At 46.1% G+C, this 27,489-nt stretch overlaps 1 protein-coding gene across 1 annotated transcript in view; it reads right to left on the bottom strand.

Moving 5' to 3' along the window:
• Positions 1 to 1,343: 1,343 nt before the first annotated feature.
• Positions 1,344 to 27,489, bottom strand: part of LOC119399548 (uncharacterized) — a 102,056-nt gene continuing 75,910 nt past the window's right edge. Inside the window, exons 4-5 of the mRNA XM_037666357.2 lie at positions 8,691 to 8,935; positions 1,344 to 2,483 (exon numbers count right to left, since the gene is read on the bottom strand). Coding sequence (XP_037522285.2) covers positions 1,359 to 2,483; positions 8,691 to 8,935 — 1,370 coding nt within the window. The 3' untranslated portion in view covers positions 1,344 to 1,358. The remainder of the gene's footprint in view (positions 2,484 to 8,690; positions 8,936 to 27,489) is intronic.

Raw genomic sequence — 27,489 nt, 5'->3', positions numbered from 1 at the left:
CTCCCAGGTATTAAGCACTGAAGCACTGAAATAACCTAAAAATGGTGGGTGGGTAGCACCCTCCCATATAGCTCAAATCTTAGAGTGTCAGACGCGTAAATCGAATGTTGTGGTTTCGGATGCCACCTGCAAACAGGGCGATTTATCGTCGACTTTAATTTCCTTCAATTTAAGTGAGCATCATTACAATACAGCTAAGAAACTACAAATGATGCCCCTACGCTATCACTGGCCTGATTGTCTGTCAGTTTCATTAGCTGCTGGTCACTGCATCAAATTCTCCTGGACACCGGCTCATTGCGGTATTCGGCTATCGAAAAAAAGAGACGGCCCGGAAAGGTTATCAAAACCAACGCTATAAGCGAATTTATTTCACCGCGTTTTGTACTTCCGCAGCGGTTAATATACTTGCTACTGAAGAAAAGCTGGTTGGAGACCTTCGGACATGTCATTGCGCTTACCTTTACTCAGTAGACCCACTGTTCAGATCAAGAATCCCATCCAGCATTTTAGGCACCTGGCAAATAACATCGCCTTCGTCGGCTTTTTCGACATGCACCAGTAAAAGCGCATATGTCGTTCTGTTTTCTTGGGCAGCAACGCAACGTGCTTTGTGAAAACTTTTCGGTGAAATGCATAAAATATTTTCCTTGGTGTAATAACCGCTAGAAAAATGACGAATGGGCATGCGCTCATGTTGGTCTAGGAAAAATAGTTATAATCTCGAACAGAATCGCCGACCAAATATGAAAGTTCGTGTGTCATATTGTAAATGTAAAATTGGTTGCGAACCAGCAAAATGCCGGAGGCAAAAGTACGTGCGCTTGAAATGACACAGAAACACACCCATCATACACATGTATTCGTCCCGAAAGCATCAGGCGTTACATTTTTGTGACATCATCAACGTCCGCTAATCGATACAAGGTACGAACACTGGAAAAGCTTCGTCTACAAAAACAGTGATAATGCTAGAAAGTTTATTCTTCGAGGGCACGTTTCTGATATAACATCGAATGCTTTCAGATTGAAGCACATAGCACGAATAAAAATCGTTTCACGACGAAAGTGTACAAAATATTAAAACATTGCCGTTTCAGTTAGTACAAAGCTGCTGCTTTTTGTTTGCCCACTTCTTGTAGGCTCATAGTTCACTCAACAACCTGCGCTTGATAAAAAAATCTGATAAAGATACAAGAAGAGGAAAAATAGGCGAGCAAAAGATAAAAATCATGTCCATTAAAATATCGCTAAGCTTATAACCGCGAGCACAGCATGCGACATGAGTATGCGATGAAGCAGACGATGATTAGTTATTAAAATGACGTGAAGCTAAATTCTTCAGTAAGCTCATTCGGTTATGTGATTAGCTCTATTTGGAATTTCATCATTCCGTCTCGGCAGAAGCCCTTCCTCAGGTAATTGATGTCGGTCACGAACGTTCGGTGAGCATGATGTAATTTATCGAGACTGCGCTTACAGGAACAAGGCGTGTCAACGGCTTCGCGCAGGACCCAGCTCCATCCGTATGGGTGTAGCACGGTAACCGACCGTGCGGCAGGCAACCACTGAGAACCTTCGCGCAAATCGTTAAACTCGATCTCTAAAGCTAGAACCTCAGCGCCATCATCAACGCTCGTCCGGACAGTGACCACAAAGTAGGTGTCTCTCATGTGCCACGTGGTCACTTCAGCAAACGTCTGATACTGCTGTTCGCTGAAAATGATTTCGTCCGCATTTTGAAGTGTCAGATAATAGCTAACACTAGGTATTTCTGCACCCGATTGAGGGTACATTGTCGGCACTCTGGTGAAATGACGAAATCTATCGCGACAAGGAAGCATGGGCTCGCAACGAGCTATTACTGCACGACTCTTGATTTGGAGCATGTACTGACGTAACTCTTCCAGAGTGCTGAGCGTGACGTTGGCGAAATGTTCCAGCTTTCGAAGTATGACTGCTTTCTCTGAGCGTAGAGAGAGGGCCGACGACTTGGCGTCATCATCGGCGAAATTTCCTGGGTTTTGCTGTTGTGGCATGCATGCGGTGATTGTTGTGCTTATGATGTCTATCATCGCGTCCCTCAAATTGCGCGCAGACAGTCTTTGCTCGCTAATCACTTCATTTAGTGAGGCTTCCTGTTTCCTGACAAGTTTTGTGAGCTCAGTCATCTGGTTCTGAAGTGCAGACAGCTGACCATCTTGGAAAACGTTTCTTGAAAGCGCGTTCTCCCGTTCCTCCGAGGCGTTCGAGTCCCCGGATGTCACTGTTGCAGATTGCGAGGCTGAGTGCTCTGAGCCAGCGGAAGGAACACTGGTACTGCATCCACTCAAGTAGTGCATTACAGCGTATTTGTGCAGCAGGGTGTGGCCTCTTGGTTCGCATAGTACGGAGTGGAAGGCGCAGTCGTTCTCATAGTGGTGCAGAAGATCCTCCATGACGCCCACGAAGTTGCAGCCTGCTGTTTCATTCCAGCAGTACGCCTTCGGAAAAAAAATTGAAAATTGGTTATCAGATCAACTCGGTGCTTCTGAAGACGAAATGAATTGTCACACCCTGCTGTATATTAAGAAAAGCGAATTGCCATATCATGCGAGATTGTTCGTTTCTCCACAGGAAACCGCACTGGCACAGTCCCTAAAGATTTGTACATGTAACATGACCCAGGTTAGCAAGGAAGATTTAGATTTCTAGCACTTGGGTGAATGGTTTGTTAGAAGCACGGAAGCTTGGGCGAGTTTGTAAGACATCATGGCACAACTTCAAAGCGCTAAAAAACGGTTTCTGGCATGGGATATTGACCTGGATGTTACAAGAGATAAAAGTCGTCTCTTAAATTTTCAACGTCCAGTTCTAGAACAGCAAAAAAACAATTACTCTTGCGGCATATCAAGAGACCGAAAACAGCAGCAACAACGTAAATACGGGCGGGAAAACTACAAATTATTTTGGGCGGGGCATTAATATGACCGTGGAGTATTTCCATAATCATCACTTGAATAAAAAACAAACTAACTTGGAAGAGGGCTGAACTTAGCATTTAAGAGTACCCCACGCAAGGGCTAACAAGCCCCATTTGTCATCGCCTTCTCATTCGCTTGTCATGTTTCGCTTCATGGTTGATTATCCGGGCTCTGACTGAAGAAACGTGTGCGTGCGTGGCAAAGGCAGTTATAAACACTCATATGGTGCCTAATGCAATTACCATTGCGAACTGCCTTCTGCGCATGTATAAGGCGATCCTCACACGTGCGTAGGCGCCCACGTTGTTGATGCTGTGGTTGATGATGATCATGAATTATAGCCCAGCCCTTTGCAGAGGGTTGGCAGCTTTCAACTCCCGGTAGGGGAAGGGATTTACCCGGTAGGAGAATTGCCTTGAATTTTTTACACAGCTCAAATTTTGTCGATAAAAACGAGACCACAGTGATGAATTTGCGTCTACGTAAAGAGAACCTTAATCGAAGACGAACTATTGTGCTGTTCCTGAAGTTGCACTGAAGATATTGTTTAACGCGTATTTGCGAAACACGTAAGCGTAAGTGGCATATACGGGAAACTTGTAAGGTGTCAGAAATTATCACTCTACATTTCTTAGAAATCGAAAAAGATCTCACGTAATATGAATTATTCGTCAGAATTTCGCGGCACCGATTCAGGCAATGGCGAAAGGGAACGCGACGGGAGCGCCGAAAACGCCACTGCTCTGATGCGCTAGACGGACAGACGCCCTCACGAAATGTCAATAACAATACCTCACGATAACCTGGGCATGAAAAAGCTTCAAGTTCCCTGATATGCAGAAGTGCTGAAAAATGCTGCTCTAACGGCAATCTCATGCCCAAGGTCTCAAGCTTGTCTCGAGGCGGGGGAACCGTATGTTCACTCCATTTTTGTGGCATTCACGCGACTAAGGAACGTAAACTAATAGCGGCGTTCGCGTTCGCGGATGGAAGACTCCCTGAATTACTGAATCAAGGTAATTATTTAAAAGATGGTTTATCCCTCTGTCATAGGAATCGGTATAACAGGAAAGCGAAACGTGTCGTCACAGAAGTAGTCGATTGCTTTAGTGCATTGGTGTATCAGAGCTTGTATAATGTCTATTGTTGTTTGGCAGATGTAGCACCGCCTGATGTGGACGCACTCACGTTGACACCTAGTGGCACATCTCTGTACCGACGACTAATGTCCATGATCATGATTTAACCCTTGCGGTAGGTGATATTCTTAACATATACGTGGACACCGCATATGTGAATCCAGCGCAAATCTGACATCAACAATCACATAATAAGCACTGATACACTTCTCCAAAGCGTTGTGAAACGCGGAGAGAAACGCTACGCGCGTCCTGTCTTCCCTGTAGCCTGGCAGTTAATTCCCAGAGGGCGAGCGGGGAACGCGGTGCGACAGCTAGGCGAGCGTCGGAGAGCTATTTTTCAATATGGGTCCAAGTTTTAGCCCAAGCGAGGCTTGGGCTAAAATTACCGCCTCGCGCTGTGTTAAAGCGTTGAACGAATAGAATTCCATTGGAAACGCGCCGAATGGGACGGTCGTTGCAACGGTGAGTTATTTGTTTTGTTTTTTTTTCTAGCCTGGTGGCAAACATGTGACGGCCCCGTTATAAAGGGGACGCTCATAGCATCGATCCATCCATCTAAGAGCACTGTGAGAGGAAAATGTGAAAGATAAAAGGCGCATTCATGTAGCCTCCGTTATGTATTCGGTGGCAGCTCAGCGGGTTAAACGCCCGCCAGAACGTGGTCCGAGAGGTCATGGGTTCGACTCCTGTCAACGAAACTTTTTCTTATAGTGCTTTTTCTTTGCCATTTAATGGCGTTCATTTTGCTGACGAAAATCTTGGTGGACGCCGGCATAAAACACTTTCATGTTAAAAGCTTAGTGGTTGATTAGTGAAATGGTAAAAGAGAAAGTACACAAAAGCATACGTAAGACGGATAAGAAATCGAACAAAAAAAATGCAACCAGAATTTTCTGTGTGCGTCTTGTTATAGAGGGTATTTCAGAGACTGCCACGAAGCCTTAAATAACTAACACAGGCCCTACGCGTCTCGAATTGGTGCAGTATTCTTCGGAGTCACATAGAGCACAACAAGACATTTCTTTCAATCCGCCTACCTCAGAAATTAAGAGAGATTGCTTAATGAACTTTTAAAGTAGTACCTCTAGCGAAACATTTTATACACAAAATGTGGTAGCACTTATTCGGAAACATCGGATTTTTTAACCATTGCTAAGAAAGCTCCATTGCTTAATTTTTTTCCAGCCGTTCTTTAAAGCGTGCGAAAGAAAAAAAAAGACGTAATCGCCACGTAACACACGGCGCTTGTACCCTCCATATATCGAATTACCCCTCATGTACCCGCCATGTACCGCATTATCTAAGGCTGCTCCGTACGCAGAGGTCGATGAACAGGCTGTTGGAGACTGTGGCATGGGCGTTAACCGACAAAAGGGGCGGTAAATGATTTAACAAACAAGCGGCAGCTCCGGGCCAATGAAATAGGGGACTGAAGATAGCATTTAATGCAGCGCAGTCTCAATTTTCTTTTCGCACCAATGAAAAAAAAAAACACGATGGAGGGGGCCAAGCTGACAGTGTGGTGAAGGCCGGAGGTAGAAGATGGACCCGCACGCAGGCGGCCACTTATTCGAAGATTCTTTTTTTTTTTCATTTTCATACGGTACGCCCACACCATCACTTAACGTCCTTCAGAGTCACCGACAGCCTGTAGAATCGCTCTCTGTGCTCAGTGCAGCTTTTCATAATTCCTTGAACTTACATTCCGGGGCACTGAAAGCGCCGCGCGTTAGGCGGCAATGACGTGGTATCTTTTTTTTTATTTCGCGCACTTTAAAGAAGGGCTGGAAAAAAGTTACACAGGGGAGTTATCTGAAATTGAGATGCTTGTAACAAGCAATACCACTTCTGTATTTGAGATTTTTCGTTAGAGTTCCTATTTCAAAAGTTCATTAGGAAAGGTTTGTTAATTTCCGAGCTAGGCGGATTGAAAAACACTATATTATGACCTGGTCTAGATGGCTCAGAGCAATTTCGCGCCAATTCGAGACGCGTGGCGCCTTTAATATTTTAATACTTGGTGCTAGTTAGCTGAAACACCCTGTACATTCTATGCACGTAATTCGAATGCCACATACGCTTTGACCTTGATGGCGTCCTAATTGGGCAGGGGGCGGGTAATTTTTTCCCGAAAGAGAACAGCCTGCACCAAACAGCAGCAGAGTGCGCAAAGCTTACACTGACGTGGTCGCAGTAACGAACCCAGGCCCGTCGCCGGGAATTTTTTTCGGGGGGGGGGGGCATTTGCTGAAAACCTTGACTATTTGGGAAAAACGCCTATTTTCATGATTTATTTTCGATAAAACACCATGTGTCACCAAAATTTCGGGGGGGGGGGGGCGGGCCCGGCCCCCTGCTTCCCCCCTCTGGCTACGGGCCTGAATGAACCATTATAGAATATTTGCCCCGTGCTCATTATCAAGAACAAGCAACCGATTGCTACCAAGTGTGCCAGATTGATAGAGCAAATTTATTAGAAGGCGGAGATGTCGGCCTGACCTGGAGCGCTCTGGCCTGCTAATCTACACAGGGGAAAAGGAGAAAGGGGAGAAAAGAGTAATGAAGATGATGATGGGGACAGAAAGAGGTATTGCGTATGTATAATAACCACGTAGCACAGTGGTCTTCTTAAAGCCTATTGTCAAGTCCTGTACTCTTGAGAAAATCTATGAATGCCCTTGTGGCAGTCGTTGATGCTGTGTGGTCGGACATTGCGGACAATAGATTAGTTTCACTTAGAGTTTTCACACCGATGCCAGCCAACGTTGAAGCCAGCGTCTTCGGCTCGGACACGTACAGAGGGCAGTAGCACAATATATGGCCTAAAGTTTCATCTACCTAGCGGCGCTCACAGTTCGGGCTGTCCGCACGGCCAATAAGGTGCGCGCAGCGTCGAGTGAAGGCGACGCCTAGTCGAATCCGCTGCAACAGCCTGGCGTGGCGTCGCTTTATTTTAACCGGGAGTGAAAAGGTCATGTGAGGGTCTGTTTCCCGCAGACGCCTATGACGATGGTCTGGGTTAGACCAGTAAGTTGTCGTGAACTCTCGCATAAGCGATCTTAACAAAGAGTTCACGTCACTTCGCGAATACGGAATTTTTACGAGAACGGCGCTGTTATCCGTAGCGGCTTTTGCTGTAGCATCGGCTAGCACGTTGCCTGCCAAGCCACAGTGTCCAGGTACCCATAGGAAGATGAAAGAGTGACCATTCCGTTGCCAGAATTGCCACGTATGCACATAGAGCACACTTTCACCCCTAATCATCAAATCTACTTTCGTATTCTGTTCGAGATAAACGGTACGGCTAATTCATGTTAAGGGATTGTTAGGATAGCATACGCAAAACAGTGCGTTGGCGTTTATTGCCACTGCGCATGCCTCGCAAGCTATCCTCTTGCGCGAGGCCTTAAGCGACAGAAAGAGCGGGCGACCGAAATTTTTGCGTACGATGTTCTAAAACTGCCTTATCATTGGGTGTTACGTGCCGACACTAGTATATCGATATGTAACATGCCGTGGTGCGGCTAATGTAATTTTATTTATTTAATATTTTGGCACGGTGGGTCAAAAGGAGCACTCGTAGATATTCTATATTACATCAGGAAAAAAAAAGTAGCTGAAAATGAACTACATAAGAGCACTTATCAAACAAAAAAAACAGAAGGTACAAAAGCGATATATTTCGTCGATACATAGATGGAATTATACAAAACCATGAATGCAAAGTTCAAAACGGTATAAAGCATAAGCGAGCGACATATTCTGTGCATACAAGGATCAAATACAAAACTAACAACGCAATGCTAACGAACAAGCTCAGAGCCACCCACAAGTCTGTAAGCACGCATACATGAGAGCATCTTTTGATGTCTTTTTAGGTTATTTTCAAGTAATTCTGCACAGGTGCTTTCTTGCCTTAATAGCATCAATGCAGTGCATTTTTAATGCTCCTTGGGGAGAAGGAGAACTCATAAGCGTTAATGCACATCCGAGATAGTTCAAAAGTACCATCTATGCAATCTTACCTTTTCGTGCTATGAAATCATTTTTACTGTTGATGTTAAATTCGCTTTTCGTGAGAAGGTAAAAAAAAAACTTTAGCCTTCCTATGCACCCCAATTAAGCGAGCGTCGGCAATTTTAGCGGACTGAGCATTTAGGAGATATAACCTGTACGAGAGTATCGTGCTAGAATATATGTTGCTCCTCGATGTCTGTTTGTATTCTCTGAATCAACACTGATGAGGGTCCCACATAACGCGGGCATACTCTAGCTTCGGCCGACCGTGGGTTAAGCTGCTAGTTCTCAGAAAATGTGCACTGAAGCTTTTTTATTGTGTACCGGCACGGGTATGACCCTGTGAACCTGAGCTTCCTAGAAGTGGTATTTCACGAGGAATGAAAAAGGCATTAGTCGTAAATGCTAGCTGCCACAAAAAGCGTAAACCAATCTGAATAAACCTGTTATATCGAGCTGCATTGCCCTACTGCACAACTACCTTATTAAATCCGCGCTTGTCCCTCGATATGCATCGATTAAACTAAAATAGACCAAGTTGCCTACAAAGACAGGATATTTTACTCACTTTCAAGCGTTTCGCTTTCTTTGGGGGGAAGTTGACGCTTCCGCACTCCGCTTCCTTGAAAGGCTTGCGATCCACGGGACACTGCCTACTGCCACGCTCGGAGGTGAATGCGTAGCAGCAGTCGCACAAAAAGTGCGAGCATGGCAATTTCACTATCCTCTTCGGAATTATTCCACAAACACCGCATACGCGCACGTCCGGCACCTCGTCGACAAGGCGCGTTGTTCTCCAGTTGACCCCAGCGACTGGGTGGTCGCAAAAAATGTACAGCTCTCTTCTTGCCTGTGGCGGCATGAATTCGTTTCAGCACTTAGCCCACGACGACAAAAGAAGCAAGTGACGCTCGGCAAAGGCTAGCTACAGCTCCGCACAGTTCGTTTAAAAACTTATGGTGAAAGCAAGAAATACAGATATGTTAACATTCGCTTCTTTGACACGTGAATACAGCAACTACGGAAGAGGCGAATCATTCGTAGCTGCTACTTCGTTTGACGTCACTTCTTAACTTGAATGCATGGTATTGATAAGAAACGAATAGAACTTGCGCACTAGGAACTGTCAAAACTCCTCATCGGCGCAATCACACGTGCGTTCATTTGACAGCTAGTAAAAGAACTGATTAGCAGAAATAACCGATGGACAATTGAGCGCCCGAAAGAATACGGAGACATGATAAACGTGGCGCAGCAACACAATGGGTGACGTAAACTAACGAAATTAAGAAATAGGGAGGCATAAAATATAATGGGCTCGCGCGGGACAGCGTGTATGGGGATCACTGGGAGAAGCCTTCGTTATGCAGTGGATATTAGTGGGACATTAGGTGCTGAGAAGCACGTGCTGACGCAGTAATCACACATACAATTACCCATAGCTCATGCAAACAAAGCTATACATAACCTTCCAGCATACATAATCCACATGGAACGTTTGTAGCCATTGCAGTGTTAGCTAAGTGTAATCAAAGAGCCTAATAAAAAAAATTCGGGATGTTGAAATCACGTGCGACCAAAGTGCTCACCTACGTAAAGGGGCAGTTTTTTTTCTATTTTCTCTGCAGCTCGGCTTATAAGGTAATTTCTTTTTTCTGCTTAACAAGAAAACCGCTATATTATTTGGAAAAGAGAACTGTTGTGGCGAAAGTGAGAGAGAGAGGGAATACAATAAATGTAGCGAGCTTAAGAAGACTTTCCCAAGCTTGCTACCGTCTGTGGTGATCGGAACCGAGGGGTACAAGGTAGAGAGAGTAAAATAGTAAGTGCTTCTCAAATGTTGTGGTCATTTTAGGCCATAAGTCCACCCTACGCGAATTTTTGCGAAATTTCTGCAGCAGTTTGCCTTATTGCTGGCATCGATTGAGCACTGTGTTGGATTAAATTGTTAGCTCCTCAATAGCAGCGTCTGCTGAGCGTTTCGATGCCAGAATTTGTCACCACAGCCTTATGATTTGGATGTCCCAATAGGAAAACGTGAGTTACCGTGTTATCGCACCGGTATGGGCACCTTTCAATATGTGGAGGCCGTTTTAAACCTTGCGGATCGATTTTACAGCCAAGTTGTATACCACTTGGTGGGATTTCTTCGAGTCCGCCGAAGGAAACTCCTAAAATAAACGAATAATTGAAGCGAATTATCCTTTCATGGTTGGAATTGCACCCGCCCGCCCAATTTTCGAAGGCGAATGTCTTCATCACTAGATTATACATCCATGATTGCAGAAAGTTAATATACTTTATCAACCGTGTGAATGCGTTGTATCCGCGGCGCCAAACGAATGCCAAAAGAGGACCATTTCCATATAGGCTAAGTCGGCTTTCGTGATATAGGTGGTGATGTACAAGACAAGGTTTTACGATGACAAAGCGAATCGTTCGACTCAGGAAAATTCTGCCTTTGCGATATTTTGGTGCTAAACATGTGTTTCGGTGGTCGCTCTATCCGCCTTTAAAGGGGGCCGCTTATGAAGCTTACGAACGTTAGAAAGAACACGCCGCGCCAGCGCTGATCCAGAAAATAAATGTGTTCGTAAATTTGTTGATACTTCTGTGCACCCTTTGTGCATCATCCGCAAAGCAGCTACGCTGGTCATCCACCGTTACATAGTAAAATGGTTCCTCAATATTTTTAGAATGAAGCTGCCTAGTACTAGAATCAAGAAGTACACGTAGGCAAGATGTATCGTGGCAACAACGCCGACAGAACCGCCATGTTTTTCGGAGCTCGCAAAATCGCGCTATGGCAGGGGCCTTCAATTTGTCTGACTTCGTTTTATTTCTGCTATTTCGCACGCGTGTCAATTCTCCGGTCTGTACGTCACCTTAAGAAAATGCGGCGTCCACGTCAATGACTTCGGCCCAATATGGCGCTCACCTGGGCAAAGGGCTTCCCCAACCTGCTCCCGGGTAGAGTGCACTCGAACAATGCGAGAACACAGAACGGTCACACCTTTGCGCTGTACACCTTTGCGCTGTAATTTTAGCCTCGGCAATATGTACTGATGTAGTCGGGGGTCTGCCCAGAGGACCGGAGCCAGCCAAAGTCCCGGGGAGATGTCGAGGAGAGGAGCCGGTGCGGTTGACAGGAGTGTTTATTTACATTTTATACAGGTTCAAGGTAGCGTGCTACTACAATGTTTCTGGTAGCATCCCTCGAGCGTGTCTGCGCTCGTGTTTTAAAGTCCACGTCTTCCCAGGATCCCTTGCTGGGGAAACAATGGAACCCAGGATTGTCCAATCAAAATGTGCTCTTCACCTCCGCCCTCGATATGGGAGGGTGAAACACCGCCTTCTTCCCAACCCAGGGAAAGCGGGAGAGGCACGCCCAGTTCGTACCATGGCGAGGGAGAAAACACTGCACAAACACTGCACCAGGCGCATGACACAGCGCAGCGCGAAGATGTTGGGTTCTAGGTAGAAATCAATTCCGTAATCCGTTGCAATGAGGAGTCAACGGCGCCACGCAGACCACGACTTGTAGAAACAGCGGTAATATGCACCACCGAGAACGTGGGAAATGCATCCCCAGACTGTTCTCAGTCGCTTGGCTCATTGTCCGCGGCACTCCGACGAACAGAGACGTACCGAGATAACCACCCTTTTTAAGCCGTTTTGACTGTAAACAGCCTTTCATAGGTCGCCAGTCGGTCGGGCAAGTTCCAAGGGTTCTACGAGGAGAGGCGGCTGCGCCGCAAAATTCCAAGTACGGCTTGCTTTGTTGTCGTTTTTGGGTTCACCTCTGGGAGCGCTGTCCAGCAACTGTCTCACGTCTAAGCGGCGCCATGTCAGGGAGGTCGATCACAACAGCTCGTCCACCGCCACAAGAGGTCTCGAAGGGAATGCAGCACCAAAGCACTCCGCAGAGACCGTAGGCTTCCTCCTTTGAATTCGTTGACGTAGGCGGAACCCCATCTTTGGACCTGGACAAAGGCTTGCAAGCGCCGGAAATGAACCAAGCAAAACCCGAGGAACAACAAACGGAGAGCACTCAACTGACCTCGAGCAATGCCAGGTTATATTCTCAGATAAAAATTCCCTCAAAATTTACCATCGTACCTTTTTTCGTGAAAATCATGAATCAGATGATAAAGCCAAGAAGCACAGACCTACTATGTGCGAAGAAAATCAACTGCCTAACGTTTGGTATAATTTCTCAGAGAAAGTCACAGCCTTTAAAGCACTCAGCTGCTACGGACGACACGAAAACGAAAAGGAGGGATTTATGAAAAGAGTAAAAGATGCAAGATATATAAAAGAAGGACACAGGGTGCAAGGGGCGTAAAACTGATTTGGCATTACACTGGAAAGCCACGGCTGAGCCCATCAGCGTTGCCATTATCGCGCCCTTTTTTGTACCTTACATCAAAGGCGTGTTCCTGCAGTGCAAGGCTCCAGCGAAGCAACCTGCCGTTCTTTGCAGACATGTTACGCAGCCAGGTCAATGGGCAATGGTCAGTTTCTATGAGGAACCGCGACCCTGCCAAATAGCACTGCAGTTTTTGCACAGCCCATACTAAACAGGCGCATTCTTTCTCCGATGTGCTGTACGCCCGCTCACGCTCCGTTAGCTTTCGGCTCACGAATAATACCGGATGCTCTTCATCATTATCGCTCTTCTGACTGAGCACTGCACCCATCCCCCGGTCACTTGCGTCACACTGCAGAATGAACGGGCGTTCATAGACTGGAGCTCTTAAGAGCGGTTTGTCGATCAGCGCTTGTTTGAGCGTGACGAACGACTTTTCTTTTTCCTCATTCCACGCTACCCTCACCGGCTCATTCTTTCGCAGACTGTCGGTGAGAGGGCTAGCGATATCGGAAAAGTTGCGGATGTAGTGCTGGTAATAGCCAGTTAACCCTAAGAACGAACGAACGTCAGTCTTAGTTAGGGGCCTTGGATACTCTGAAATCGCTGCTACTTTTATCTCAGGGGGACGCCTGTATCCGCGGCCAACAACGTGGCCCAAGTAACTGACCTCAGCTTTACCTAGTTGGCATTTCTCGCCTTTAAGTGTTAAGCCGGCAGCGCGCAATCGTCCGAGAACATCCCTGAGGTGACCCAAGTGTTCTTCCCAGGTGCGAGAAAAGACAGCGATATCGTCTAAATAGGGAAGCGCATAAGCTTGCGTGCCTTTCAAGACGCGATCCATTAGTCGGGAGAAACAGAACGGTGCGTTCTTCAAGCCGAATGTAAGGACAAGGGGTCGAAACGTACCCATGGGTGAGGTAAACGCGGCATATCGACTAGCTCGCTCGGTCAACGGCACCTGCCAGTAGCCCCTAGTCAAGTCCAGTGTAGAAACATATTCCGCACTGCTAATTGTTTCCACTCGTTCCTCCAGATTAGGGATTGGGTAATTCTGATCGCGCGTAATGGCGTTTAGACGGCGATAGTCAATGCAAGGTCTTGGGTTTTTCCCTTGAGCCTCTACCAGTATGAGCGGCGACGCATACTCACTGTCTGACGGAACAATCAATCCCAATTCTAACATGCGTTGCAGCTCGCTTTCTAAAATTTCTCTTTGTCTAGGGGAAACTCGGTACGGTCTGCATTGGACTGGCTCATTCGACGTCAGCTCAATATCATGCTCGATCAAGCTAGTCTTTCCCGGCCGGTCGGCGAAACATTCCTCAAATTCCCATAGAAGCTCTTTCAGCTGACTCTGCTGATCTGCGTTAAGATCAGAGTCCTGCGTTATCTTTTCTAAGACCTTGTCAAGAGGAACTGCAGATGGGGGACTCGGGTAGCCAAACTCAGTTTCCACTTCCTCGGGCACGTTTAGAACGAGCTGAACTATAGCTTCGCGCCTTCTATAAGGCTTCATCAAGTTCGTGTGATATATTCTCAGCTCCTTGCGCCTGCCAGGTAGCCTAACTACATAGTTTGTGTCTGACAGCTTTGTTACAACTTCAGCTGGTCCTTCCCACAGAACGTCTAGTTTGTTCTTTCGTGAAGCTGTTAATAGAAGTACCTTGTCGCCCTCACGAAAGACCCGTTTTCTCGCATTTCTGTCATAGTACAACTTTGCTTTGCTCTGCGCGGCTTTCATGTTTGCCTCCACCAGTTCTTGACAGGATTGCAGACGCTGCAGTAGTTCCAGTACGTACTGGACCACTGTTGGGTTCTCTTCACGCCCTTCCCATGCCTCACGCACCATCTGAAGGGGTGAACGAAGCGACCTCCCGTAGACAAGTTCCGCAGGGCTGAACCCTGTGGTTTCATGAGGTACTGACCTCAAGGCAAACATAGTGGCTGGCACACAGGCCTCCCAATCCTTCTTTTGTTCGTAGCACAGTGCTCGCAACACTCTTTTTAAGACGGCATGCCATGCTTCAACACTATTGCTCTGCGGATGCCTTACGGAACTGTGTATGATGTTAATGCCACATCTCTCTAGGAAAGTAGTCGTAAGAGCACTTGTAAAAACACTTCCCTGGTCACTTTGCAACTCGGCTGGGAAGCCTATTCGGGAAAACACTGAAAGCAAAGCCTCGACTACTTCGACTGAATTTACCTCTTTCAGCGGTATGGCCTCCGGAAACTTTGTGGCAGGACAGAGCATCGTTAATATATACTTGTAGCCTGAACTAGTTGTGGGAAGGGGTCCTACTACATCAACCACCAAGCGCCTGAATGGTTCGGTTATTACAGGCACCAGTTTCATAGGGGCTTTTCGAGTTTCGTGCGGCTTCCCAATCCTCTGACACGCTTCACATGTTTCAACATGATTCTTAACGTCCCGGAAGCACCCGGGCCAGTAAAATTCCCTTAGTAGCCTATCTTTAGTCTTCTTTACTCCCAAATGGCAGGCCCAGCCTTTGCCGTGGGACAAGTTGAGAATTTGGTCTCTATACTTCGAGGGAAGAACTAGCTGGTCATACTGAACCCCTTTCTTATCTTTGTACTGACGGTACAACACCCCTCTACGTCGTTGGAAGCTAACGTTTTTCTTCGCCACCCCCTTCTCGAGTAGTTCACTTAAGCTCCGAAGCGAGGAGTCACTTTCCTGTTCCGCAACTATTTGGTCTCTATCCACTTTTAAGAGATCTAAAAAACCTTCCGAATGCGGCAATACCAAGGCACTTTCTTGTTGCTCTGCAGTCATTGTTTCCCGAGACTCTAAGACTTCGTCACCCTCACACTGATCGCGACAATCTACTTGCGCATCACTTGAGCTTTCTTCTCCCTGAATCTCGTTGCGCTTCATCTCAGCTGCGATCTCCCGAGCTTTCGAACGCGTCAGAGCTAGTACTGTATGGTCACTGAAACAGAGGCCCTTGTTTCTCAAAAGCATATCAGACCGATTTGAAAAAAGGTAGGGATAATGCTTCGGTAGGTTCTGTGACACGGCGGCCTCCGTCACGAGCAGTCCGAAGGGTCCCTCAACCTCGACGCGTGCTATCGGCAGGCATACACTGTTTTCCTCGACTACTTGCCGGATCCACGCGCACTCGCCAGTGAAATTTTCAGGTTTTACATAGGAGGGATGTACAATGTCCATAGTTGCGGCAGAGTCGCGCAGTACCTGACACGGCTTTCCGTTGACCGTTAGCTCGTAAAGGTAGGGCTTTAATAGCTCTAAGCTATCATCGCTGCTGTCCGAGAAAGAGAAAACAGCTTTGGGCTTTCGGCAGCCTGTTGAGACGTGACCAGGCTCATTGCACCTGTAACAAACGATTGGCCTTTTAGCTTCAAACGCCCTCTCCTTCTTTTTGTCGTTTTTCAAGCCACTTGCGGCGGTTTCAGTCTCGGCAGCTGCCCCTTTCTGTGGCTCTCCCTTCACGGTTTCGGTGCCCCTATTTTGAAAGGGTTGCTTCCTGTCGTCTCTGCGAAATTGTGACAAAGGCTTACTGCGCGCTCTTTCGGACTCACGACGTGCAGTGAACTCATCCGCTAACTCTGCCGCCCGTTCCATGTCCCCATCGCCTATTCTGTCCTGTACCCACAGGCGCATTTCGGGGCTTAGTGAACTGTAGAACTGTTCCAGGCATATAACCTCAACTACCCTGTCGTGGTTTCCAAAAGCGTTCTCCCCCTTCAGCCACTGAACTAAGTCAGCATTGAGTTTGTAGCTGAATTCCTGAAACGACTCATTCGATCTCTTAGCTGCTTCCCGAAAACGGCGGCGGAAGGCGTCGGCGGAAAGACGGTATTTCTTCAACAAGGCGGTTTTTACTTTATCGTAGTCACCGGCATCCTCTTTCTTTAGCCTCGCAATTATTGCGGCCGCTTCGCAAGGGAGAACACTCAGAAGCCTCTGCGGCCAACTGTCACGTAGAAATTCATGGCTTTCACAGAGCCTTTCAAAATTTACTAGAAACAGGCCCATGTCGTCATTGACCTTATAAGGTTCCATGAGATCTTTCATTTTTTCGGCTGCAGGTCTCCCGTTATTCGAGTTATTGGTTGCCTGTGACTCTTGCAAAGCTAAACGCCTTGATTCATTTTTCCTGTCCTCGTCGGCCCTTCTCTGGTTTTCCTCGGCCTCCCTTTGCCTCCCTTCAATAACTTCCCAACACTCCTCAATCTCATCATCCTCCGCACCACATTGCTGAATTGCCCTGATCAGCTGCGGCTTTCTCTCTCCTCTCTCCACCTCGATTCCCAGCTCTTCACACAGTAGCAAGAGGTCTGGTTTCTTTAGCTTCTTTACCAATTCCATGGTCTCCACGAGTTAGGACTTTCTTTCTTGTCGTAATGTTAGGTTGCGAATCAGCGAAGCCTACACATACGTTAAAGTTACTGCCGGTTTAGAATATGAAAGCTAAAATTTGGTGAATAGCTGTGACGTATGGTAGCGGTACAACGAACCCTATACGCACAGAAGATTACACACTGTTTTAGAAAACTTCAAAAGCTAAAACCTGGCAAAACTCAAAGAAAGTCAAGCACTCACCATATCGTTGAGGCCCGAGTCAAGCATGGGACATCCCGTCGCTGCCAACCAGTTGATGTAGTCGGGGGTCTGCCCAGAGGACCGGAGCCAGCCAAAGTCCCGGGGAGATGTCGAGGAGAGGAGCCGGTGCGGTTGACAGGAGTGTTTATTTACATTTTATACAGGTTCAAGGTAGCGTGCTACTACAATGTTTCTGGTAGCATCCCTCGAGCGTGTCTGCGCTCGTGTTTTAAAGTCCACGTCTTCCCAGGATCCCTTGCTGGGGAAACAATGGAACCCAGGATTGTCCAATCAAAATGTGCTCTTCACCTCCGCCCTCGATATGGGAGGGTGAAACACCGCCTTCTTCCCAACCCAGGGAAAGCGGGAGAGGCACGCCCAGTTCGTACCATGGCGAGGGAGAAAACACTGCACAAACACTGCACCAGGCGCATGACACAGCGCAGCGCGAAGATGTTTGGTTCTAGGTAGAAATCAATTCCGTAATCCGTTGCAATGAGGAGTCAACGGCGCCACGCAGACCACGACTTGTAGAAACAGCGGTAATATGCACCACCGAGAACGTGGGAAATGCATCCCCAGACTGTTCTCAGTCGCTTGGCTCATTGTCCGCGGCACTCCGACGAACAGAGACGTACCGAGATAACCACCCTTTTTAAGCCGTTTTGACTGTAAACAGCCTTTCATAGGTCGCCAGTCGGTCGGGCAAGTTCCAAGGGTTCTACGAGGAGAGGCGGCTGCGCCGCAAAATTCCAAGTACGGCTTGCTTTGTTGTCGTTTTTGGGTTCACCTCTGGGAGCGCTGTCCAGCAACTGTCTCACGTCTAAGCGGCGCCATGTCAGGGAGGTCGATCACAACAGTACGAACTAGAGCCAAATTAATATTTATCTTAGTAACCAGAATCGACGCCCGCAGGGAATGCGAGCCGTGGCTTCACATGCCACTGCCAAACGCCATCTTTATTTTTAGATGCGAAGCAGCTTTTGCTCGGGGCTGTGTCCGACGTCGGTGGTGGCGTCCGCGCTCCACTGCACATGCGCCTACTATCTCTCCCCCTCTCCTCCTTCACGCAGGTGTTCGGTCGCCTTCTCTCCTCTCCTCCCCTGTGCTGCAGCCGTGCCGCAGCCAAATACAGCCTGTAACCCACTCTCTCCTCTCCCTCCCCTATTTATTCTGTATATAAGCACATGCGCTCGGTCGGCTTCCGTCATTCTCGCTTCGCTCCCGTTCAGATGAGTTGTAGCGTCAACGTCGGTGCCACTCATTCACTCGGTGCTAAGGAAAAGCAACGCACAAACACAACGTAATGATAACACAAACATTAATACAAACCTCACACACTAACGGAAGCGCCGAGTGAACGTAATGGGAACTTGGTGTGCGCCTCTAATGCTGCTTCGCGTCCCCTCATGGTTCCCTGGAGTGGGAGATGGCGTAATTTTCTTTTCTTGAGGTCGTGCGCTCTGCGGTTTTGTTTTCCGCCCGAAGGAAGGCGCTGCAGGGTCTTGTGACAACTCGAGTTTCGATCGGGATAATGGGCATTTACGTACACTTTGCAAGTGAAATAAATTATATCCTAAACGTTTGCTGTGTCCGACCCTTCGTGTGGAGTGTCCTTGCGTACAGAGGAAACCCACGACAGGCTTGTTATAGCCTCGAAATTTCATGGCACCACCCCTTTAAGAACTGCGCAGCAAGTCTCTAGCTACCTGCCGCTCTTCCTGTGACATTCCAATTTCTTGCTATTGTATTCATTGGTTCGCCCTTGAGGCGAAACTGTGACTTTTTAGGGGCGAAGCTCCTTTGGGTGTGGGTCTGTCCCTCCTCTGTAGTATGTAGTAGTAGTAGGTAGCCACCTCAGTTCTTGGTGTGTTCACTAGATGGCGCTGTCGTAGCCACCTCTAGTTCTCAGAAAGATCCCTAGATTGCGCGGACGCGCTCGCTACGTTGCAGATGCGTGCTGTAGTCCCCCCCCCCCCTCTCGCGTCTCCTGAGGCCGACGCAGGCAGCGTCTGTTAGCGAGTTTCTTTATTGAGAAACCCGACTGCTCGCGCTGCACAACCGTTCACTGACCACCCCGTATATATAGGAACAGGAATTTGACCTCCAAGGTAGTGCCTGTGTGAGATTTCTCCTGTGCGTGATTAAGCAATAAAAGTTCACAGCGTACATGTAAAGTATTCACGGTTTACCGATGATTCTCTCCGGACCTTTGCCCCACTCATCATCATTCACCCCTTGGATATGCTGTGATTTTTTTTTATTTAGCTGTTTGTATGGGCCAATATATTCAGTGTCCGTTGTTACATCTGCATCGGTTTTCTCTTTGCGCCTTAGAACTAGGTTTAGATGCTACGCGTTGTCTCAAAAAGTAACGCGTAATGTGAAGTAAAGTACAATAAATTTGACAGCGTAAATATTGGCAGCGTCACCGCACGTGATTCAACAAAAATAATGTATCCGAGGGTTTAGCGAATACGAAACTCGGCCGACGTGTTTGGATGCGCTGCTCTCGGTTGCCGGCCGCTCGCCTGCGGCGAACGAAAACCTGACTAGTAGTCGACATCCGGTCAGCGGGCAACAGCGTCGAGATATGAATACTGCAAAGACAGCGGTATTCTGTCTGTGCTTTCTGTGTTCGTCCTGACTCTGAAGAAAAAGCTATTTGGATGGCAGCTTTAATAGACCGATCACTAGGTTTATGCAACATTTGAACAGGTACGCAAACAGTTTGAGCTACAATAGTTTGCTGTGTTTGGCGCACCTAAACCTCAGCCCGCTTATAAACAAAACTTCGACCTGCCTAGTGGCAGCCTTGCCTGTTCTGTGTACATCAAAAGTACATAGAGCTGGCGTGCTGTGCGTTTGCTGTTGCGCTGCCGTTGAGAGCTAGAGTTCAAAGCGAAGCGGGCGCCAACAGTGCCAGAAACAACGCCACTTGTGCCTGCAGCCAAATGTCTGGTACGGTCCGATGGACGACTTCGCAGTGAGACGGCTACGCGTAGTACGAACGCCCAAAGAGCAACGCGCCTATACGAAGAGCGACAACCGATAATGCAACCGCCGGTGTAGGTCGTCTCTCCTCGTAGGTGCTCGGCGTTATACTGATCCACTTTCCGTGTCTTGCTCACTCAATGATAGATGACTTATCTGCGAACCATACAGTTGCGAGCAGAGTTCCTCTGCCACCTTTACTATGTCGTTGAAATTGATTACATCATTGCTCTGCTATCCTTACACTCTTAGCAAACGACCGCTTAAAACAACGCATATAAGGCGGAAAGTAGGTCAAATTTTCGACGCATATAAATGGCTCTCTAAGCGGCCTACTTATATGGCTCTCTTATGCGGCCATTCTTCATGCGGCCTCTGGCTAAGCGGCTCTTTGTTATGCGGCCTAAGTTTATGCGGCTCTTCCATATCCGAGGACATCTCGTTGCCAGAAGGCCGTTTAAAAGTGACCGCTTAAAGTAACGCATACCGTCGATTTGGTTAAGCGGTATTTCAGGTCAAATCTGTCCGGCTTATATACGGTTCAGTATGCGGTCGAAATATATGTGGTACTTTTCGCAAATTTCTAGGAAAAAAAGAAGTTCTTCTATATTGTAGTTGGTCGTGGAGTGTTCCTCTTTATTTTCTTTTGTTCTTTTCCTTCCAACTCATGAATATGCATTTACACATCACAAGAACACTGCACAGAGTCATAAACCATGTATCAACACACACACTCCACAACGGGGATTTGAACCCAGGCCAACCGCGTGACAAGCAGACACTGTAACCACTACGCCACCACACCACACGATCTGGGTGGACTTACGCGGCTTTATATATGAACTTCACGTTATCTTGGACGATTTTATGATCGGTTACAACGCTATAATTTTGCATATGTGAGATGCATCGTTCGCGTATATATGCGCGTGTATACGTTTACACGACCTTAAGCGAACCCTCGCGGGCAGTCACAGTCAGTTTGTGTGTGGAATTATGTTTCTCGTCCGACGGCTTGCGCATCCTGCACGAAGACAGAGGTGAACCATGAACGACGCGTTTCCGAGTGCATATCCATTTGCCGGCATCATACAGCAGCCAAACGTGCCCTGACGTGCAACCAGCCGCCAAAGAAAAGTATTCTGCGATGTTTGACGCAGTACAGGCGGTGGAAGTCAGCTGATCTCATCTCCACTCGGCGAAGTAGTCTCCCACGTCATTCGCGGGCATCGCGTTGATGTCGGTGCATTTATACGGACAGTATTGTGCAGAGGTTCATCTCAGGGAATCGGATTAAAACACATAATCGCTTATTCGCGCAACATATGGGTTTGGTGTAGTGCAGCGTGTATGGGGCGACGGACCAGCTTTCACAACGGGCGCGCTCATTTCTCCCCGAGTATAGTATAGACGATAAGGAAACGTTGTTGTTGAGTCGACAGAACAACGAGCCTTCGCAGAAAAAAATGCAGTCACCCGAGCTCTAGGCTAATGGCGCCGACGAGCGATGCCGTGGAATTGTCATGCTGGGGAGGATGGCGGGTCTGAGGTTGTTCGTTCTCGTGGTTCGTTCGTTGTTGACAGTTGGAAGTGATGCTCCCCTTGGCTTCCACAAACGATGAAACGTAGTGCATGACTGGCTCGGAAAGAGCAAGAGCACGCATGAAATCGCTTGCATCACCCGGTTAGAACATATGTTTCCTGCCAAGCGTCGCATCAGAAGAAGCTAGCAATGCTTGAAATCGAATGAAGTCACAATCTGATCCAGCTTTCAAGGATAAAACCATGCTATTTCTTCAAAAGTCAGAAGTGGCCTGAAGGATTCAGAAGGATGATGTGAACAATTATACTGAATAATGCAAAGATTAACTTGAAACATTCTAATATTTAATGGGTGCTGTAAAATCTAAATAACAACCCCAAATTAAATATGCACTTGTTTTGCACCTTGAAAGTTCATGAATGTTAAGCTCTACAACATGTCTCAGTTGACCGCATATCAGCGCCGAAGAGCGATCTGGTGGAGGCCCTGTGTTGGGGAACATGGCAGGTTGAAGGTTGTTTTCGTATTCCACCCATTGTCGACGAGTGAAAGTGATGCCTTCCTTGGCTACGAGATGTGATCGCAGCGACAAGGGCCAGTGTTACTTCACTCCACGTCATCCAGTCAAGTATGCTTTGAGCTTAACGACGCTTTAACGTATAAACTAGCAAAATGCTAAAGGTGGCTAAACTAGGGCAGTAATCTTGACTTCTAGGAATAAATAATCGCCTGTCTTAAAAATGTGCAGTCAGTAGCATCCTGCTTGATTCGGATCACGGGACGCGACATGTAAACGTATAGTACTAAATAGTCCATATAGAGGAACAATTCTTATACTCAATACGTGTCATAATTGCAAGTAACAGCTGCAAATAAAAAGCACACTGTCACACAAATAGCACACCCATAAATGTTGAGCTTTACGTGTCCCAGTCAACCTCCCTTACGTTCCATAACAGGGGCGTAGCCAGAAATTTTTTTCGGGGGGAGGAGGGTTCAACCATACTTTATGTATGTTCGTGCATGTGTTTGTATGCGTGCGTGTATATATACGCAAGCAAAATTGAAAATTTTTGTGTGTGGGGGGGAGGAGAGGGGGGGTTGAACCCCTCCATCACCCGAAAAATCACCCTGGCTAAGCCCCTGCTCCATACCATGTAGCTTTGCGTGCACTTTTATATAAATATCAACTGTCATGCAACGTCCTTAGCTTTGGCTAGTACAGCAGCTAATACAAACTCTGCTTGAGAATTCAAGATTTATTGCTAGTACCAACGCCAGGTCTACACATAAACATTCTGTAGTTCAAGTGCAAGTGTTGCTGCTTTTTTTCAGATTTAGCAGCTGATATAGCGGTGGCTCACAAAAGCATGCAGACATACACATGTCTGATGTGCAGCAGTTATTCTTTGATACGAAGAACTGCACGAAATAAACTGACACAAGGAGACGCATGGACAAGCGTCTTCCTTGTGCCACTTTATTTCGCGCAGTTCTTTGTAGTCATGGTTTACCAACTTGCCCAGCGATCAATTCTATAATATCCTTTACATGCAGCACCCTTCCGTGGCACTTACCACGGCACAACATCTGTCGGACATAAAGGGTATTCGCATAATGTACTAGATTTGTCCTTCACTAAATGTTGAGACCTAAATTGTATTTGTTCTTTTTCTGGCACCATTTCAAAACATGGTCTTTCCCTTGCAGTGTTGAGACATTTCTTTACAATAAGTTAGTCAGGCATTGAGTCCAAATCCATCACTTTGCCAGACTGGTACTTAATTATGTATGCATGGGTCCCTTATTTCCATGATCTTCTGTTCCCTTAGTGTAGGGTAGCAAACCGGATGCTACAATTCTGGTTAACCTCCCTGCCGTTCTCTCGTTTTATTATCTCTCTCTCTCTCCGAGCCCTTCCCTTTACCCATTACTGTAGAACTGTGGCATGTAGGTGTTTCATCTCGCACCGCTAATTGTTGTTACATTTTGTGCCATTTCTTCGAGTACCCATGCCAGTATTTAGTGCATTAATTGAATGAAGGAGCATGTTATGCTGCTGCGCAGTTGCACACTGAGCAGAACAATGAGATGCAAAGCCATGAGAGAAAAAAGAGAATATTGTCACGGTACAACGCAAACACAAGACAGTGAGAAGTTCTACAAGAGTAGGAGGACAGCTTGTTGACACGAAAAAAAATAGCAGGCACAAACATATCTAACTAGATTGAAACTTGGGCTAGTTGGTTGTCCTTCATGATGAATCGGCAGCACAACCATACACGGACAGAGGAAAGGTACACGAAACACAGCACTGTGTTGTGTACCTTCTTTCCTATGTCCGTGTGTGGCTGCACTACCGATTCACCATGAATGACAAACATGATGTCTTCGGCAAAATCCCGAAGACCCACTAGATGTTGATGTTCACTGATGTCCCCATTGTCTTTCTCGCCTGCAGAGCACACGCGTCAATACATATACAATAGGGTGCATCATAAGGGTTCTTCACCTATATGCTCTATTGTTGAAGTAATATGGCATTGTGTCAACTAAATAATCAATGTAATAATAAAATCACCCTAAAATATATGCCATATTCCTTATTGCTCAATTCCCAACCTCCATGTATTCCACTTCAGCACCTGTGAACATAATGGCCCCCTAAAGGATCTCGGCAGTACTTTCTCTGAAGTGGTTTTCAAAGCTGTTATTGGATCAGATTAAGCTAACTGAATCTCATGAACTTATCCTTTCAAAACAAATAAGGGGGCAGTCCACTTGTTATTTTCTAGCAAGGTACTTAGCAATTTGGCCTTGAATGTGTGCACTTTCCTTGCAGTTAATTGTGTCCCAAAAGCAGTCAGTGGCCCATCGGTTATCAGTAAAAAATTTCTTTATGAACAGTCTTACAAGTTCAGTAATGCAGCATTGTAATGGATGTATCATTCTGACATATAGTTTATGCATTCAAAACTCTTCAGTTGAAATTCCTAACCAGTTTCTCCATCAGTAATGACCACAATTGCTATGCGACTCTCGGTACCATCATCTGCATGCATGGATTGATGCATTCTGCAATGCTTTAATCATGCATCTTATCACTGGCCCTGTGATCTCACAAGTCACCTGTGTCCTTCTCTAGACAGTAACAGCTATAAATATTTTGCATAACTTAACTAATTTTTTTTTTCCAAACAGCATGACTTACCTCTATTTGCAGTCAGTAATCCTGAACACACAGTTCACACTTTTGTAGTTTGATATTTATTTTCAATTACAAACAAAACTGAGCAACAATGTATGCACCAATACAGCGTTTGTAAACTAATAAGTGAATCTTACACTCTTACAGAAACAAAGTAAAAAAACAACTGCGAAAGAGGTGATCAAATAATTGAACAGAATGATTGTTGTTTTTTCTATGCTTATGGGTGTCAGTCCTCATCCGACTAGAATTGATAATGACCTAGCTTGAGATTGAGCGCGCCTATACGTAGAAAAAACTCTACTTTCTTGCAGAGTGCAGGTCAATACATACATAGAAAATTGCACCACATAAATGGCAGGAGCTACCTAATGCTTTCAATTATAATAACTTTACTTAAACACAATAAGATAACTCAGAATTGACTAGAGTAACAAAGAAGTATTGAAAGCAGGGGCGTAGCCAAGGGGGGTTCAACCCCCCCCCCCGAAATTTTTCAATTTTGATTGCGTATATAGGCACGCACACATACATACACACGCACGAACATACATAAAGTATGGTTGAACCCGCCTCCCCCCCCCCTGAAAAAAATTTCTGGCTACGCCCCTGATTGAAAGTAAGTGGGCCTTGATCGACGTCATATATGTAGTCTTGGAAACAGACGAAGGGCTTGAGGTGGGCTTCCTGCCTGTTTCTGGCACTTAATTTGCAATGTATGAGTAGAATACACAGTGAAAAAAATTCTGTTCTCTATCATGAGCTGTGTAGTGCACGTAGGTACTATGATTTATCACAAATGTATGACTAAACTAGATACCCTCTATATTAGTAGGCCTGAAGTTTGAGGACGCAGCTTTTCTGTAGGTAGTGGCTAATAAAATTTCAAAGCATGGGCATCAGCTATGCATGAACGACAAGTGATATCCTAATGTAATGCCCTAATAAATAGGACTTTTCATAGTACATGCATCAGAAATAATATGATGACTGTGTATGTTATACTTCGAGGAAAACTACAAAAAGAACAATAGATATGTATATATGAACACACACATACACACACACACACATACAGTTATTATTGCACATGATGTCTGCCACAGATTCCAATGCTAGTGTATCTGCTACTCAGGTATCCTCAAGAGAAAGATCATTGAAAAGTGCATGGATATAAAACGAACTTAAATGTCTCTAAAGTTTGTGAAAATTAAGCTAGCCAGTAGCCTTATCTACCCAGCCTAACAATGTAACAAAAAACATAAACAAAATAAAACTGCACAAAAAAGAACATAAGTTAGGCGTTGTCCTTGAGCTTGTCGAGAATCGTCAGCAGTTTACTGCTTGTCCAGCAACGTGAAAAACTCTCTTCCTTGTGCAGCAAACTTTGAATTAGTCCGAATGTTTGGGTGAAAGCGGACGGGTAGGTAACATCCTTTATGTAATGTACGGTCAAACACAAGAAAAGTGCCTTCTCAAGCGTGCAGTCATCTTTCAGGGCAACACGCTCGCCGTCAGCACAAAAAATAAGCTTTGTTGCCGAGCTCCAAACAATCATGGGCCCTGACAACACATGGACATCTGCAAGATACTAGGAAAAAAGTCATAAAAACTAATATATGTTTTATGTTCTGCACAGCACATCTTTATACAAAAAGCTAACAATTCAGAGGTAGTGGATGGATGAATGCCAGCACTAAATATTGCAAGCTTTATATGCAAAACCGTGCATAAATTGAGATTTTTATGGGCGTGGTTTATGCCACAGTAAATAAAGCAGTTTCAGCAACTCTGATAGACAGCTATAGGTGCCACTGCTTGAAATTTTGCTAATGCATTCAAAGCAGCCGCAGGTACAATGTCAGATCTCACAAATGTATAAGCAAGCGTTTCTTTGTGTTTCGCACGCAATGTTCATATCATATATCTGTTCCATGAAAATGGGTAAAAACAGCAGCCAAATGAGTGTACTGAGACCATAAGTTATGGAAAGCAGAGCCTTGGCTTGCTTCAATAGTAGGCTGAAGCCACCTCTCAGTGGTGACATATCATAGGTGGTGACAGATGGCATGTGTGTTGGGCATGTCCTTTTGCACTAAACTTGAGTGCTCTAGTGTCACGCTCACAGTGCAAACCTTGAAATACCTGGTTTCTGTTTCTGTTGGGAAATGGAAGAACCACAGGACAATCAAAAAGGCCCGAATGGATTGCCTACATTGATTACATGATTGCTTATGTGTGTACGCCTTTGCGCATACAGACGTACTTGAATTACCTTAAACTATTTTAAACAAAGGAATTGACTGGACGCTATTTAATGGCAAAAAAGGAACTCTGCTACAAACAAGGTGGACATAGCGACAGAGTCCGCATTGAAAAAACTAAAGGCCATGTCCACACTAGGATACACAGCAGTTCCCATCATCATGTAAGGTGGCTACGCATGTAAGGTGGCTACACATAGGCTAATATAAATATTCTTTGCAGCACCAAGGAAACAAACTTCAATCTATATGGATGTTCTAATACTGAAATTTGACATATAATCTTTCGTTGAGTGAATGATACAAATTACATTCAAAGCCAATGTCAGAGTACTTTAGCAGACTCAAAGGGCCCACTTTGTGTACACAGGTGCAAGCAGTGAATGGTGCTGTTGTAT

This window comes from Rhipicephalus sanguineus, chromosome 7, assembly GCF_013339695.2.
Source record: "Rhipicephalus sanguineus isolate Rsan-2018 chromosome 7, BIME_Rsan_1.4, whole genome shotgun sequence".
NCBI classification, from domain to species: domain Eukaryota; kingdom Metazoa; phylum Arthropoda; class Arachnida; order Ixodida; family Ixodidae; genus Rhipicephalus; species Rhipicephalus sanguineus.
Note: the sequence above shows the minus strand (reverse complement) of the source record. Positions and strands in the feature narration are given on the sequence as shown.